The sequence below is a fragment of the Limanda limanda genome, chromosome 14 (genome assembly GCF_963576545.1).
Source record: "Limanda limanda chromosome 14, fLimLim1.1, whole genome shotgun sequence".
In the NCBI taxonomy this organism is placed as follows: domain Eukaryota; kingdom Metazoa; phylum Chordata; class Actinopteri; order Pleuronectiformes; family Pleuronectidae; genus Limanda; species Limanda limanda.
The window spans coordinates 1,441,803-1,457,567 of NC_083649.1; the positions used below are offsets into that span (position 1 = coordinate 1,441,803).

General features: G+C 41.5%; 2 protein-coding genes across 2 annotated transcripts; both read right to left on the reverse strand.

The window, feature by feature from the left end:
• Positions 1-1,872: 1,872 nt before the first annotated feature.
• On the reverse strand, positions 1,873-2,807 carry LOC133019566 (olfactory receptor 8G17-like). The gene is given in 2 exon segments (XM_061086093.1): positions 1,873-2,285; positions 2,288-2,807. Coding segments are annotated over 2 exon segments (933 nt in total).
• Positions 2,808-14,477: 11,670 nt separating this feature from the next.
• On the reverse strand, positions 14,478-15,413 carry LOC133019594 (olfactory receptor 8G17-like). The gene has a single exon (XM_061086126.1). The coding sequence runs from the start codon at positions 15,411-15,413 to the stop codon at positions 14,478-14,480; it is 936 nt and encodes a 311-aa protein (XP_060942109.1).
• Positions 15,414-15,765: the final 352 nt, after the last annotated feature.

Sequence of the window (15,765 nt, forward strand, 5' to 3'; positions counted from 1 at the left end):
TCAGCAGCAGAATAGACGACATGAGCGTTGACATCTTGGCTCAAGTAGTTGCAGATCAACAAAAACCTTTCCTCCAAAACTGGCAGAAGTATTAAAAATTGTAGGTGAATCTGTGAACTACGTGCAAAATAGTGCTGTGAAGCTCTTCAAAGAGCTGTGTAAGGAAATGGGCTCTGAGTTCAAAGTACTTCTGTACCATTCTAACGTTCGGTGGTAATCCCGGGGAAAGGTTCTGAATCGTGTTTTTGCCATGCGTGTGGAATTAGCCCTGTTTTTGCGAGAGTACGAACATTGTCACGCAGATTAAGAAAAGGAACAGACTTTGTCGCGAAAATGATATGAGAGTGGCACTTGCCAAGGTGAAGCCGCGCATTTCTGAACTTGTATCTGGAAGGCAACAGCAAAAGTCACATTGATTTGCAGTAAATATTCATTGAGTTATGTTTTTGTGTGAAATTCAAATTTTGTTCTTTGAACACAGTGATTTTGTGTGCAACTGATCATACAACAAAATATATACCTATATTTTTAAGAAATCCTATTTTATTTTTCCAATTACGAAGGGTTCGGTGAATGCACTGCTGAAGCTTGCAGGGTTCAGTACCTCCAATGAGGTTAAGAACCACTGCTCTAAACAGTTACCATGTACATTCTGCTCCACCACCCATACAAATACACTTACTAGACATATATTCATATTATTTAATTTAATATTCCCCGCTCCTTCACCCGGTAAACTGCTGATTCATTTTGTTATGTTATATGTTATATGTTAGCATTTATACGTTATATGTTAAATGGTATATTATTATTACACTTACTAAGTAATTACTACACGTATATTCATATTATTTAATTGAATATTCCCCACTCCCTCACCCTGTAAACTGCTAATTCATTTTTCTATGTTATATGTTATATGGTATGTTATTTGTTTTATTTTGTAAAGCCCGTCTACTGCGTAGATGCTGCCTGCCAGGTCACAAGAATTTCACTGCTCTGATGACGCTGACATGGGTGCATGTGACAATAAACTTTGATTTGATTTGATTTGAAGTCGAACTTTACATCTCAAATCTTTTCTTTCACCTGTTTTCAATTTCACTTTGAAGTGAAATGATCTTTGTTAAGATTCCTTATTAACTAATGTGAAATCAGTGTCAGATCCAGTCAATAGAAACGATCTTCAAAGGGAAACTTTACACTTTTATACTTTTACACTTTTACTGGGGTAAAGAGTTGGAATCAGTACTTTATCTTTGACACAAGTAATGAAGAAAATAATCTGTGTACTTATACTTCCTAGTGTCAGCCTCACATTAAAGGGTTTTTACTTCAGCATCATTAAGAAGAAGATTTAAAAACAGAGTTTCAGTTTCTACAGGATCAGTGAGCAGACACACACACACACACACACACACACACGCTTCTACGATCACGAGCTGCTGCTTTAGAATCAGAATGAAATAAATCAGATGGACGATGTGGAGACACAAACATGATTAGAAGTTTAATAAGAGTCAAAGTGTGAAGACAATATTATTATTACACTTTCACACTGCTGGTACTTAATGATAATTATAACAGTAATAATAATAAATGTCAATGTTTTCAGATGTGTATTTTCTATACATCATATAAGTACAACGTAACGTAACATGTACCTTTTGACACATTTACTTCAATAAAGACTGAATCTGCAGTTTCTCAGTAAAACAATGAAAATGTAATTTACTTTGTTGATTAAAATCATTTATTTCCTGATTCATTATGACTTTAAAAAAAAGGTTCACTGATGAAAACATAAAAACAGAGAAGACGCATGTTTCCTCTAAATAATATATTCTAAACTTCACTGTGTTTATATGAGAATTATGAGACTTTTCTGGACTGAATCAGTTTAGACAGAAACGTTTGTATCTCTTTGGACTGGACTCCGTAGATGATGGGGTTCAAGCTGCCGGGGACGATGTGAAACAGAATGGTGCACATCTTCCTGTAGTCAGATAACTGAGGGAAGCGATGCAGAATAACGATAAGCATTCCACAAAAGAACATGATCATATACGACATCAGGTGGGTGCTGCAGGTCTTCAGGGCCTTACTGTTCAGAGACTTGCTCTTACTGGTCACACACACGACTGTGATCTTAGCGTAGGTGAGAACTATGCTGCCGATAGAAGAAGAGAGCAGGACCACGGTGAACGTGAGGCCGTAGATGTTATTAATAAACACACTCTCACAGGAGAGTTTGAACAGCGAGGCGTTGTCACAGAACGGGTTCTGATCACTGTCCTGCATCGGTTCAGTCTTATGGTCAAACCCAGCAGAATCCCCACCAGAACAAAGGCTGTGCCCCAGGCAGACACAGTCAGCATGGCCACTATGTTGTTGGTCATGATGGCGGCGTAACGCAGAGGATTACAGATGGCCACGTATCTGTCAAAGGCCATGATCATCAGTATCGTGTGAGAGGTGGTGGCATACATGTGCGTGGAGAACGCCTGCAGCACACACTCGTAGTAGCTGATGAGGCGCTCGGAGGGAGGACGCAGGATGTCTGACAGCAACCGGGGCAACATGATGGAGTTTCCCACGATGTCATTTACGGGCATGTTACAGAAGAGCAGGTACATGGGCTGGTGAAGGTTCTTATCTATAAAAATCACCACCAGAATGCCGATGTTTGCTAAGTTGATGAGGATGTAGGAGAGTAAGAAGAAGAAGAAGACGGGGTAGACAGAAACCTGTGTGACCTTTAATCCCTCCACCTGCAGGGTGTCGCTGTTCCACGTGAAGTTTTCCATCAACCTGCAAACAGAAGCTCAAGGATCAGTTTTCACATAGTTTAAATAAACAGAGTTTTAACTGCAGACGATAAATCAGGAAAAACATTAGAAATCAAAGAGGATTTAAATGAGACAACATTAAAACAGATGAACGACACCTTCAGTTTCTGTGAAGTTATCAAACACCGAGAGAACAAACTTCTGCTGAAGCCGGGAGCTGGATTCACTTTTATAGGGAAGTCGTAACCAGGGGCAGGGAACTCGGATCATCTGGGAATTAACCTGAACAACATCAGAGTTCACGTTTAAACTTTTCTACCTGAAAGCAGCAGCTTGATGAGAGTGAGTCTGATGTGTGAGTGTAAACAAGAGAAAGTTTCCTCCTTCTCTCCCTGAGTGTCTGTTCTCTGTGACTCTGGTGAGTGGGTTCCATCTCCTGAGAGAAGAACTGACTGAGAGTCACAAACTGTCTCAACCAGCTGCAGCTGGAGAGTGAAGCTGTTCATCAGTTAGAGTGACAGAGTGATGCTTTAAAGGAGACATATTATGCCCATTTTACCACAGTTGATATGGTTTTTAGCTATCCATTAGCTCTGTAGAAATATGGCTACTGGAGACGAAGATACAATCTTGCAACCATATAGTTTTGAACCAGAGTCAGGTGGGCCGGAGCCTGGCTCAATTCTGGTCGTAATCCCATTTGACGCCATCTAGCGTATCGTTTCTGACATAGAGGAACCACAACAAATCGCGGGAGTTGTTTTTTCCAGAGTTTTTGGGACGGTAGACATGCTAGATACCCAAATTAACGTGTAGAAGCACTACAAAAGTTATCAAAGATGAACTGGCGGCGCGGGACTCTCCGGCTGATTTGGACACGTTCATTGCTACTGCTATCCGCATCGACGGGCGCCTCCAGGAACGGTGACGAGAGAGGGCGGGGACAAGTAGTCAACGTAGCCGTCTACCCTCACCACTTCCAGACTTCTCTGCATCGATCACGAGCGTTCGCAGCGCACCAGCGGCCTCGGCAGGGCCAAGCTGTCATCAGTGTAACATGTACTGTGGGCAGGGAGGTCAGTATGTGTCATCTTGTCCGGTAAAAGACAGGGCTTACCAGAGATTCGGAGGGCGCTGGTGAGCCACATTACTAGTTCTGAAAAGCCCTCTTGGCTCCTTATGCATGTCCAGCTCTTCTGCAGAGGACAGACTAATACAGTCTCTGTCTTAATTGACTATGGGACCGACACCAATGTTGTGCAATAATGGTTTGGAGTGATACCGGTGATGTGATGCTGGTGTGCCTTTAGGCATTCAATAAATTTGGTTATCAAAATAAAATATAAAACATTAATATTTAAAATATTAATATTAAATCATAACTTTAGTTTGTTTAAGTTCTATCGGGGAACCACCCTTCACAGAAGGGAAAAGATAGCCAATTTATTCATTAAGATCAGTCTCATTTAGATCTAGTTCAATTAGAAATCTTAATATTTACTATTACAGATTATATAATGAACAGTGAAGGTTCATAGAGTTTTTGACAGTGTAACGGTTGGCAAAATTCACTTATGCAACATTAATGACAGGACAAGGTTAAAAGAAAACATTTATTGTAAACATAATAAGTATAAAACACCAATTACTAAACAAAATACTAACTAACAAAGATGTGTGTGTGAATGTGTGTGTGTGTGTGAGAGGGGATCTCTGTTAGCTAACAAAGAGAGTCACACCTTCCTGTGGTCTTTTAAGATGGTCTCTAAGATAGCAGCTCCCCCCCTTCCTCTGGAGTGGGGGAGTGGGTACGAACGTAGTGATATGCAGTGTCTGTGAGAATGTTAATTAGAAAATGGCAGGGTCTGTGTAGAGCTTAACTCACATTAACTTTCATTTAGCTTGTAACTACAATAACACCACATATATCAAACTTTAAAAACACCACACAGAATCAAATAAACAGTCTTGCTTAGTTCTAGTATCATTATTAAGCCCAGTATGATACCAGTCCTCCGAAAGGAAGAAAGTTGCTGTGCAGTTCGGTTAGTAGTTCGTCCTGCCGGCTGTGTGAAGTCTTCTGGCTCGTGTGGTCTCTGCTTCCACGGTTCTGTTGAGCTGTGTAGTTCAGTTGCTTATTGAATATGGGGGATATGGAGAACAAAGGAGAGAGCCGCGGGGGGGCTCGCTGAGCCTCGCGGACCGATCGCGACGTGTGATCTAATTAGCATATGAATCGGAGTCAAGCCGCTGGCTAGAACCTCTCTCTACTCACCATTGGAGGATACCACAGACCCTTGAAACTAATGTCACTCGTGATTGGCTGGTAGAAGTGTTGCTATTGGTCACCTTATGGGTCATTGCAGTGCACACGTTGGGTCATGGCTCTGCATGCACTACGCAGTTTTATGTTTATAATGTATTTTCTTGTTTGTTTTTTTGTACACACTGCACTGTCGCTCATGCAGTATGATCGACTAGCACTTTTGGAAATATGTTCGACGCTAAATACTGAGTTTTTTTCAACTTACCGGAGTGTTTGCTGTGGCTCCTTTGTTCTACAGCTCTGCTTACCAATACCCCGACGGAAGAGAAAGAAGCGAGGGAAGCGCGCCGGTGTCCTGTGCAGAGGTCAGACGAGATGCTGCAATCACCCGCTGCCGAGCATTCTGCTCGCGAATGTTCAATCCCTGGACAATAAAATGGACGAGCTGCACGCACGGATTAACTTCCAGCAGGACATCGCAAACTGCTGTGTGCTGGAGCTCACTGAGACCTGGCTGGATCCCATGGTGTCTGACTCGGCCGTCACTACGGCCGGTTTTCCATCTACCGGCAGGACAGAACCCCCGAGTCGGGTAAGAGCAGAGGTGGAGGTATATGCTTAATGGTGAACTCTCGCTGGGGCTCGGATGTTGCTGCAATTTCAGCACACTGCTCACCAGACCTGGAGCTGCTATCGGTAAAAGTCCAAGCTTTTTACCTTCCCCGTGAGTTCAGCTCCGTTATAATCACAGCTGTTTACATTCCACTGCAGGCCGACAAAACATGCGCATTAGAGGATCTGTACGGAGTTATTAATGGACTGGAGGATGCACACCCTGAGGCCGTCTCTATTGTTGTTGGTGACTTCAATTGGGCTAATATGAGGAAAGTTCTGCCAAAATATCATCAACACATTAACTTTCACACCCGGGGTGACCAGACTCTTGACCATTGTTACTCGCAAATACGGAACAGCTACAAACTCCTCCCCCGCCCCGCTTTTGGGAATTCGGATCACACCTCCATTATGCTCATCCCAACCTACAGTTTAAAGCTGGAGTGCTGAATCCATTAGCACTCTCCAGGATTGCTTTGAAACAACAGATTGGCAGATGTTCTGTGTTGCAGTGGATGGGGACATTAATGAATACACAGACACTGTCTCTGCATATATCTCCAAATGCATCGATGATGTCGTCCCTAGGGTCAGTGTTAGGACTTTCTCAAACCAAAAGCCCTGGGTAAATGGTAATGTCCTTGCTAAGCTCAGAGCACGGTCCTCTGCCTTCAACTCCGGTGACCGGAGGCTTTGAGGAAGTCCAGATGTGACCTACGGAGGGCCGTCAGAGATTGAAAAAGAGACTACAGGGACAAGCTGGAATCCAACTACCTCAGCTCCGACCCTTGACGCTTGTGGGGCGGCCTGCGACACATAACAGGCTATAAAAGGAGAAATAGCAGTGATGATCAGCCCGCCGCCTCTCTACCTGATGACCTCAACACCTTCTATGCACGGTTTGAGGCAACCAACACCAACAACCCAGTCCCCTCCTGTACTCCCTGTACACGCAGGACTGTGTGGTAACACAAAGTTCCAACATCATCATTTACTTCCTGAGCAGACTCAAGAAGTTTGCATTGGCTGCAAAAACACTGACAAACTTTTACAGGTGCACCATCGAGAGCATCCTCTCAGGCTGCTCTGCTGCTGATCGCAAGGCCCTGCAGAGGCTGGTGAAGACAGCGAAGCGGATCATCGGCTGCCATCTCCCTTCCGTGCAAGGCATCTACAGCACAAGATGCCTGAGAAAAGCACGGAAGATCATCGAGGACCACAGCCACCCAGGCTGTGGAATTCTCACACTGCTGCCGTCTGGCAAATGCTACGGGAGCATCCGAGCACGGACCACCAGACTCACAAACAGCTTCTTCCCCCAGGCCGTAAGCAACACTGACCCTCTAAACAGTTACCATGTACATTCTGCTCCACCACCCATACAAATACACTTACTACACATATATTCATATTATTTAATCTAATATTCCCCCCGCTTCACCCGGTAAACTGCTGCTTCCTTTTGTTATGTTATATGTTAGGGGTTATACGTCATATGTTAAATGGTATATTATTATTACACTTACTAAGTAATTACTACACATATATTCATATTATTGAATTGAATATTCCCCACTCCTTCACCCTGTAAACTGCTGATTCATTTTACTACGTTATATGTTATGTCATTTTTTTTTATTTTGTAAAGCCCGTCTACTGCGTAGATGCTGCCTGCCAGGTCACAAGAATTGCACTGCTCTGATAACGCTGACATGGGTGCATATGACAATAAACTTTGATTTGATTTTTGATTTGAAGTCGAACTTTACACCTCAAATCTTTTCTTTCACCTGTTTTCAGTTTTACGTTGAAATTAGTGCTGTCAGTTAAACGCGTTATTAACGGCGTTAACGCAAACCCATTTTAACACCGTCAATTTTTTTAACGCGAGATTAACGCAGAGCTGCAGCTGCAGCTTCAGTATCTGTGTTCGCCTCCAGTCTGACCTGCCCCCACTTTTGGTTTTAATATTTCGCCAACTAAAATATATATTTTTAAGCTATTGTAGCGTCCCCGCTTACACAGGACACGGAACTTCTTCGTGGTTTAGTAACTTGTATTTTCCTCTACACGAACATGTGCACTTCTCACTCTTACTCCGTCACTCGCAGACATCAACACTTCACTTCCTCATTGATCCCCAAACAACCCCATCCTATTGGTCCAAACAGTCACATGTTCCACCCCGACCCCTTCACTGACCCTGACGCTCCTTCAACACAGTGTTTTACTGAACATACGTCAAAAACAAACATAAACATAAACCCAGTCCGTTACACTATTAGGCTGCAGCTATATGTTTTTATTTATTCGAAAATAGGGTACTTCTTATTTCATACATTTTCCACAAATAAGGGGAGGACTCAAATAGCCCTACAAAATTCTGTGTTTAATTTATTTCAAAGTAGGCCGACACTTGCCTGTGTATTTTGTTTGTTCGTTATTTTGTTGCTTGTCTGTTTGAGTAGCTAGCTGTAAGTAGTACGCCTACCTTTTATTGGTAACCTAACTGTTATGGTTCATTGTTTCTGAAATAAGAGGCCTGACTGCTATGTTCACAGCAAACTTGAAAAAAATAAAATATTAAGCCATGGTTTAACTGCACTATAGGCTGAGTCCTTGTTTACCTGAAATGTGAACTTTATAATTTTATTTTGTACCGCCCTGTTTGGTATTGATAATACACCACTATTCACACACATACACACACACTTTAACGTGTGGTCAGATACACATCATGTCCTTTGAGCGTAAACGCACACACATTCACACATAACAGTACGTCATACTTCTTTTCAACTTCAGATGATTCATGCTTAAACTCTGATACAGGCTTCTCTGCTCCTAAACTTCAGATACACACACACATCTCCAGCTAGTTGATTGAACATTCTCATACTCCGTATCAAACAGGGAGTCTAATACACAGCAGATTAGAGGTAGGGGAGGCTTTCTCTCACAGTGCTTTCATGAATAACTTCATTATATTGAATTCTGAGATGTCTTCTCTCCTGTGAAATTATCAGTCTTAGAATGCTTTGAGGCCGGGACACTATGACCTCACTTCACTTCACTTCACACACATACTGAGCACACACACTCAGGCAACATGCTTATGACCTCTGGTAACCATAGCAATGGCGTGCACGTACAGCGTCATCATCACACAACGCCAGGAGGAGGACCCAACGCCAGGAGGGCAGGACTGCCTTGTGAAACAGCCAACGAGGCACTGCCCCGCGTACAAGAACCTCTGTCATGCCCAGTATATCAATATATAAGCTTTGTGCGCACTCTGCCTCAGCGCCAGTTTTCCTGTGCAGGATCAGGGATCAGTGGACCATGCATGATCATTTGCTAGACACCGCAGTTTTCTGACCTGTGACCTCTGAATAAACCTGCTTAATTTTAACTTGAGAACAATGCCTCCTGCCTTTGATTTCCACCCGCAACAAATTGGTAGCAGAGGATGGTTTTAGACGATTGAGAGAGCAGAGTGGAGACAACCAGTCGGGGAGGAGGTTGTCTCTCGGACGGGAAAGAACCGTCCTGAAGTGACTTGTCTTTCCTTGGGAAACTGATCAAACAGCTGTACTACTAAAGAGGTGAGCAGAGCCCATTTAATTGAAATCTGCATATTGTTGTGATAGAGAAAACCTACATTTTTGATCAGAAGTCCTGAGGGTGAGTACAAGTTGCATATGATAGATTTAACAAAGTAATTAAATGGTCTGAAACTGCTGTGTATTGTGCAAATTGTGTTTTTATATTTTAATAACGAAGTGCCGGCAGCTTACACTGTAAAATAGGTCTAAATAAGTTGGTGTAGGGGTAGCTGAGGAAAAAGTCTCCCACTTAAAAAGAACCCGAGTTAAAATTCAGCCAGGCGCCCATCAGAAAATTGCTCCGCGACGGCGGTTGATGGGTGAAGACGCACACTGTAAAACAAAAAGCCTGATCTGCAGGTCGGTGTGTGAGTATTAGCTACGAATTTAACTCAAATTCGGTCTCCCACTTAAAAAGAAAAGGGTTAAAATAGAAGGACCTATCAATTGGATTACTAAAGTAGAATCAGATGAAGAAAAACAAAAGGATACCCAGGCATGGATGTCACGTGCCGCCCGTGGATGTTTTTGAGATTGAAATGTCAAGTTATATGAAGGTTTTAACTGCTCTTACTGTAGCTCTCTCCAATCAGGTCTCCAGGGCCCTGGCGACTGATCCAGAGGAAGCTGCAGAACCGAAAGTGGCGCACCTTGGCACCACCTGACACATTGTACCCCAGCACTTTCACCTTCCCGCTCATTGGCTGAAATAAGAACTGATTTGAATAATGCTACAGGAGCTTTACAAACCAGACACACCATTGTTTCAATTGGGCACAAATAACGGAAGGCTGTTACGAATAAGGATTTGAAAGAGGAAATTACTTATATAAAAATTATTATACTACTATTGATTATATAATATAGAGAGGATGTGAAGTAACTAGTATGAATGGAAGTGTGTGGCTGTTGGACTGAGTGACTGGTAGAAAACGTTTAGGCGCGGCCCGTTGAATCTCAAAAGAGGGAGTGCGGCCTCTGCCCGAAATTTAAAAAAAAAACAAGGCAGAGAGCACGCTTGACTGTGAATGTTCGTGCGTCTGTGTCAAGGGAGAGAACTCCAAGATGTGTGTGTCTGTGGGAGAGAGAGGAGGAGATAAGAAGACTCAAGGTCACTTGGCTGACTGAAGACACAAAAAAACTGACGGAGCGACAAACTGACTGGAAAACGACTTTTTCCTAAACTAGAGGTGGTATATGCGCTTGCCATCTGATATATGTTGTATGTATGGGTGGGAGGGGTAAATGTGTTTAGGACTTGCCAAAGAAAGATTAAGACTTGCACAGCAGAGGATGAAAAGTGGGAGGGCCAGAAGCCTTACAGCTTACAACTGGGGTTAAGATCACAAAGAGGCTTGGTTGTTTGTTTCTATGTTGTTTGTTTGTTTGTTTTTTACTATTGCTTCATTCAGAAGTAATGAATTCCAGAGGGAATTGTTAAAATTACACTTTTTGGCACAAATTTGTCCTTTCAGATATTTCCAATATATCTATTAGAGGAAAGGAGAAGGGTTTTGGCGTCAGGGATAACAGTAAAGACCATTTTAATACTTCACAAGTTATTAATTTGATTTGTAATAAAACTTCAAGGATGAGTGATTAACCAAACCTCACAAAATCACATTAATGTGTCCTTTAAATGCCCATCTCTAAGTACAGTTAATGTGCAATGTGTTTTCTTTTCTTTCTCTGTTTTTATTATTTTTGAGCCATTTACACCCTTACAAAAGTTTCATCCACAACTGTGGCTTTGTTACAATGAAGATGATAACAATGTTTTTGTTTTTCTTAGTTGCTGCTCTGATGCATGAGGCCAGTGAAGCTAGACAGAGCTGATCTGCTTTGCTTTGCTCGGGTTTGAGGAGAAGGGAAAATTGATCTGTTCTCTTTGGAATATAAATTAAATTCCACACTTTCTTTTTTCTTTTATCTTTATTTCACAAAAATGTATGTTGAAACAATAATCGATTATGTCTGAGGGCATGATCTGGCAACTGTTTCATATCAACTGAAAGATTAGGATTATTGTTTCAAAGGAGGGATTATTGATTGTGTTTTGTTGAAATGCTGTAATGCTGACTTTTATTTCTTAGAGCTGAAATTATTCATGTGCTTTTTATATCAGCCAATTCAATCATATCAGGAGAAATTCAAACTTAACTTTAAACTTAATTCTGCGCTGCCTAGAATTAGATATTTTTTTTCAGTTTCACCTGCAGTTGCTTTTATTCCACATTCAAATCATCCATTTAAAATTCAATAGTCAAGACATGTTTAATCTATTAACAGTTGGAATTTAAACTAGAAGTTTGATTCACCACCATGTAACTCTTGAGAGTCCTAAAAATAATTATGTTTCACCATTTTTAAAGAAGAAATAAATTAAAATCCAGTTAAAGATCAGAGGTCAAATATACTTTAACTCATAGCGTGTTTCATCTTAAGTGAAAAGCACAACCCATAATACAAGCCCCTCTGTTTACAGTTTATTGAATGTCATATCTATAATTATATTTACATTTATTTTGGACACTTTAACTTTTTAAATTCAGGCAAGAGGGTTTTTATTTTTTTGTTTTGCTTTATACGTTATCTTAACATCTTATACTCCTAATTTGAAAAGGTGATGTTAAGCTCGAAATATGGCGGTAGACTCTGAAAATACTGAATAGATCTCTGATGAAGGAAAACGTGCCTCATCCCCAGCTGTTCTGTGGATGCTGAAGGGGAAACTGATGCTGTACAGCTGAAGCTGAAGCTGAGGACGATGGAGATGACGACGCGACGATGATGATGAGGAGGGGGAGGGGTTTACACTGGATGGGATGAAGGTTTGAGGTACATGAACTCGCCAGTAAGTGGTCACACCCAAAAGGGGGATTAAAAGAGGGTCTGGAGGGATCTCAAACTTTTAACTATAGTCTGTGTCTGATTGAACTCTTAAGCAATAAAGCTAGGAACAGTTTTAGCTATATATTATGCTTCATACAAATGATTTTAATAACTGTTGCTGCTTAGTGTTAATAAATAATCTTTCACCTGTTCTCATTTCTCGTTCTGTATTAAAGCATAATTTCCTTAGCTGCATTAGACATCAAACAGAGTTCCAGTAGCTGCCTCTCCTGGGGCAAAGTCAGTATGACATTGTTTGGGTTCAGTTTGTTCCGAATGTTTACAGTCTGGTTTGTTTTGAGATTTTTGTTTTGCTGCCTGTGATTCTTTTAATCACAGCTAAAGTTTGACGTTTTATTTTAAGATGGATTGTTTGTTTTGAGATTTTTGTTTTGCTGGCTGTGATTCTTTTAATCACAGCTATGTTTTGACGTTTTTGTTTTTGTGTTTTACTGAGCATTAAGTTGGGTTTGTTTTTCTACCTCGCCCTTTTCTGCCCTTTGCCTTCCCCGTGTTGTCCACACCTATTAGGTGTGAAAAGAGGGATTTATTGATAATACACCACTATTCACACACACTTTAACGTGTGGTCAGATACACATCATGTCCTTTGAGCGTAAACGCACACACATTCACACATAACAGTACGTCATACTTCTTTTCAACTTCAGATGATTCATGCTTAAACTCTGATACAGGCTTCTCTGCTCCTCAACTTCAGATACACACACACATCTCCAGCTAGTTGATTGAACATTCTCATACTCCGTATCAAACAGGGAGTCTAATACACAGCAGATTAGAGGTAGGGGAGGCTTTCTCTCACAGTGCTTTCATGAATAACTTCATTATATTGAATTCTGAGATGTCTTCTCTCCTGTGAAATTATCAGTCTTAGAATGCTTTGAGGCCGGGACACTATGACCTCACTTCACTTCACACACATACTGAGCACACACACTCAGGCAACATGCTTATGACTTCTGGTAACCATAGCAATGTCGTGCACGTACAGCGTCATCATCACGCAACGCCAGGAGGAGGACCCAACGCCAGGAGGGCAGGACTTCCTTGTGAAACAGCCAACGAGGCACTGCCCCGCGTACAAGAACCTCTGTCATGCCCAGTATATCAATATATAAGCTTTGTGCGCACTCTGCCTCAGCGCCATTTTTCCTGTGCAGGATCAGGGATCAGTGGACCATGCATGATAATTTGCTAGACACCGCAGTTTTCTGACCTGTGACCTCTGAATAAACCTGCTTAATTTTAACTTGAGAACGACGCCTCCTGCCTTTGATTTCCACCCGCAACATTGGCAATGTTGTTTTTCAATAAAATAAAACATTTGCATAAAGCAAGCCAATCCACTTTTCCATGTTGATAAGAGCATAAAAACGAAAGTAAAATTATGGAAAAAAAAATAAATGAAGGGACATTTGGAATAGATAATAGATACAAATTTGCGATTAATCGCGATTAAATATTTTAATAGTTTGACAGCACTAGTTGAAATAAAATGATCTTCTATTAACTAATGTGAAATCAGTGTCAGATCCAGTCAATAGAAACTATCTTCAGAGGGGAACTTTACACTTTTATACTTTTACACTTTTCCTGGGGTAATGAGTTGGAATCAGTACTTTAACTTTGACACAAGTACTCAAGAAATAATGTGTGTACTTATACTTCCTGGTGTTAGCCTCACATTAAAGTGATTTTACTTCAGCATCATTAAGAAGAAGATTTAAAAAGAGAGTTTCAGTTTCTACAGGATCAGTGAGCAGACACACACACACACACACACAAACTCACATACACACAAACACACACACACACACACATACACACACACACACACACGCTTCTACAATCACGAGCTGCTGCTTTAGAATCAGAATGAAATAAATCAGATGGACGATGTGGAGACACAAACATGATTAGAAGTTTAATAAGAGTCGAGGTGTGAAGACAATATTATTATAACACTTTCACACTGCTGCTACTTGATGATAATTATAACAGTAATAATAATAAATGTCAATGTTTTCAGATATGTATTTTCTATACATTATATTAGTACAACGTAATGTAACATGTACCTTTTGACACATTTACTTCAATAAAGACTGAATTTGCAGTTTCTCAGTAAAACAATGAAAATGTCATTTACTTTGTTGATTAAAATCATTTATTTCCTGATTCATTATCACTTTAAAAAAAAGGTTCACTGATGAAAACATAAAAACAGAGAAAACGCATGTTTCCTCTAAATAATATATTTTAAACTTCACTCTGTTTATATGAGAATTATGAGACTTTTCTGGACTGAATCAGTTGAGACAGAAACGTTCGTATCTCTTTGGACTGGACTCCGTAGATGATGGGGTTCAAGCTGGCGGGGACGACGTTAAACAGAATGGCGGACAGCTTCCTGTAGTCAGAGTACTGAGGGAAGCGATGCAGAATAACGATAAGCATTCCACAAAAGAACATGATCATATACGACATCAGGTGGGTGCTGCAGGTCTTCAGGGCCTTACTGTTCAGAGACTTGCTCTTACTGGTCACACACACGACTGTGATCTTAGCGTAGGTGAGAACTATGCTGCCGATAGAAGAAGAGAGCAGGACCACGGTGAACGTGAGGCCGTAGATGTTATTAATAAACACACTCTCACAGGAGAGTTTGAACAGTGAGGCGTTGTCACAGAACGGGTTCGTGATCACTGTCCTGCATCGGTTCAGTCTTATGGTCAAACCCAGCAGAATCCCCACCAGAACAAAGGCCGTGCCCCAGGCAGACACAGTCAGCTTGACCACTATGTTGTTGGTCATGATGGCGGCGTAACGCAGAGGATTACAGATGGCCACGTATCTGTCAAAGGCCATGATCATCAGTATCGTGTGAGAGGTGGTGGCATACATGTGCGTGGAGAACGCCTGCAGCACACACTCGTAGTAGCTGATGAGGCGCTCGGAGGGAGGACGCAGGATGTCTGACAGCAACCGGGGCAACATGATGGAGTTTCCCACGATGTCATTTACGGGCATGTTACAGAAGAGCAGGTACATGGGCTGGTGAAGGTTCTTATCTATGAAAATCACCACCAGGATGCCGATGTTTGCTAAGTTGATGAGGATGTAGGAGAGTAAGAAGAAGAAGAAGACGGGGTAGACAGAAACCTGTGTGACCTTTAACCCCTCCAGCTGCAGGGTGTCACTGTTCAACGTGAAGTTTTCCATCAACCTGCAAACAGAAGCTCAAGGATCAGTTTTCACATAGTTTAAATAAACAGAGTTTTAACTGCAGACGATAAATCAGGAAAAACATTAGAAATGAAAGAGGATTTAAATGAGACAACATTAAAACAGATGAACGACACCTTCAGTTTCTGTGAAGTTATCAAACACCGAGAGAACAAACTTCTGCTGAAGCCGGGAGCTGGATTCACTTTTATCGAGAAGTCGTAACCAGGGGCAGGGAACTCGGATCATCTGGGAATTAACCTGAACAACATCAGAGTTCACGTTTAAACTTTTCTACCTGAAAGCAGCAGCTTGATGAGAGTGAGTCTGATGTGTGAGTGTAAACAAG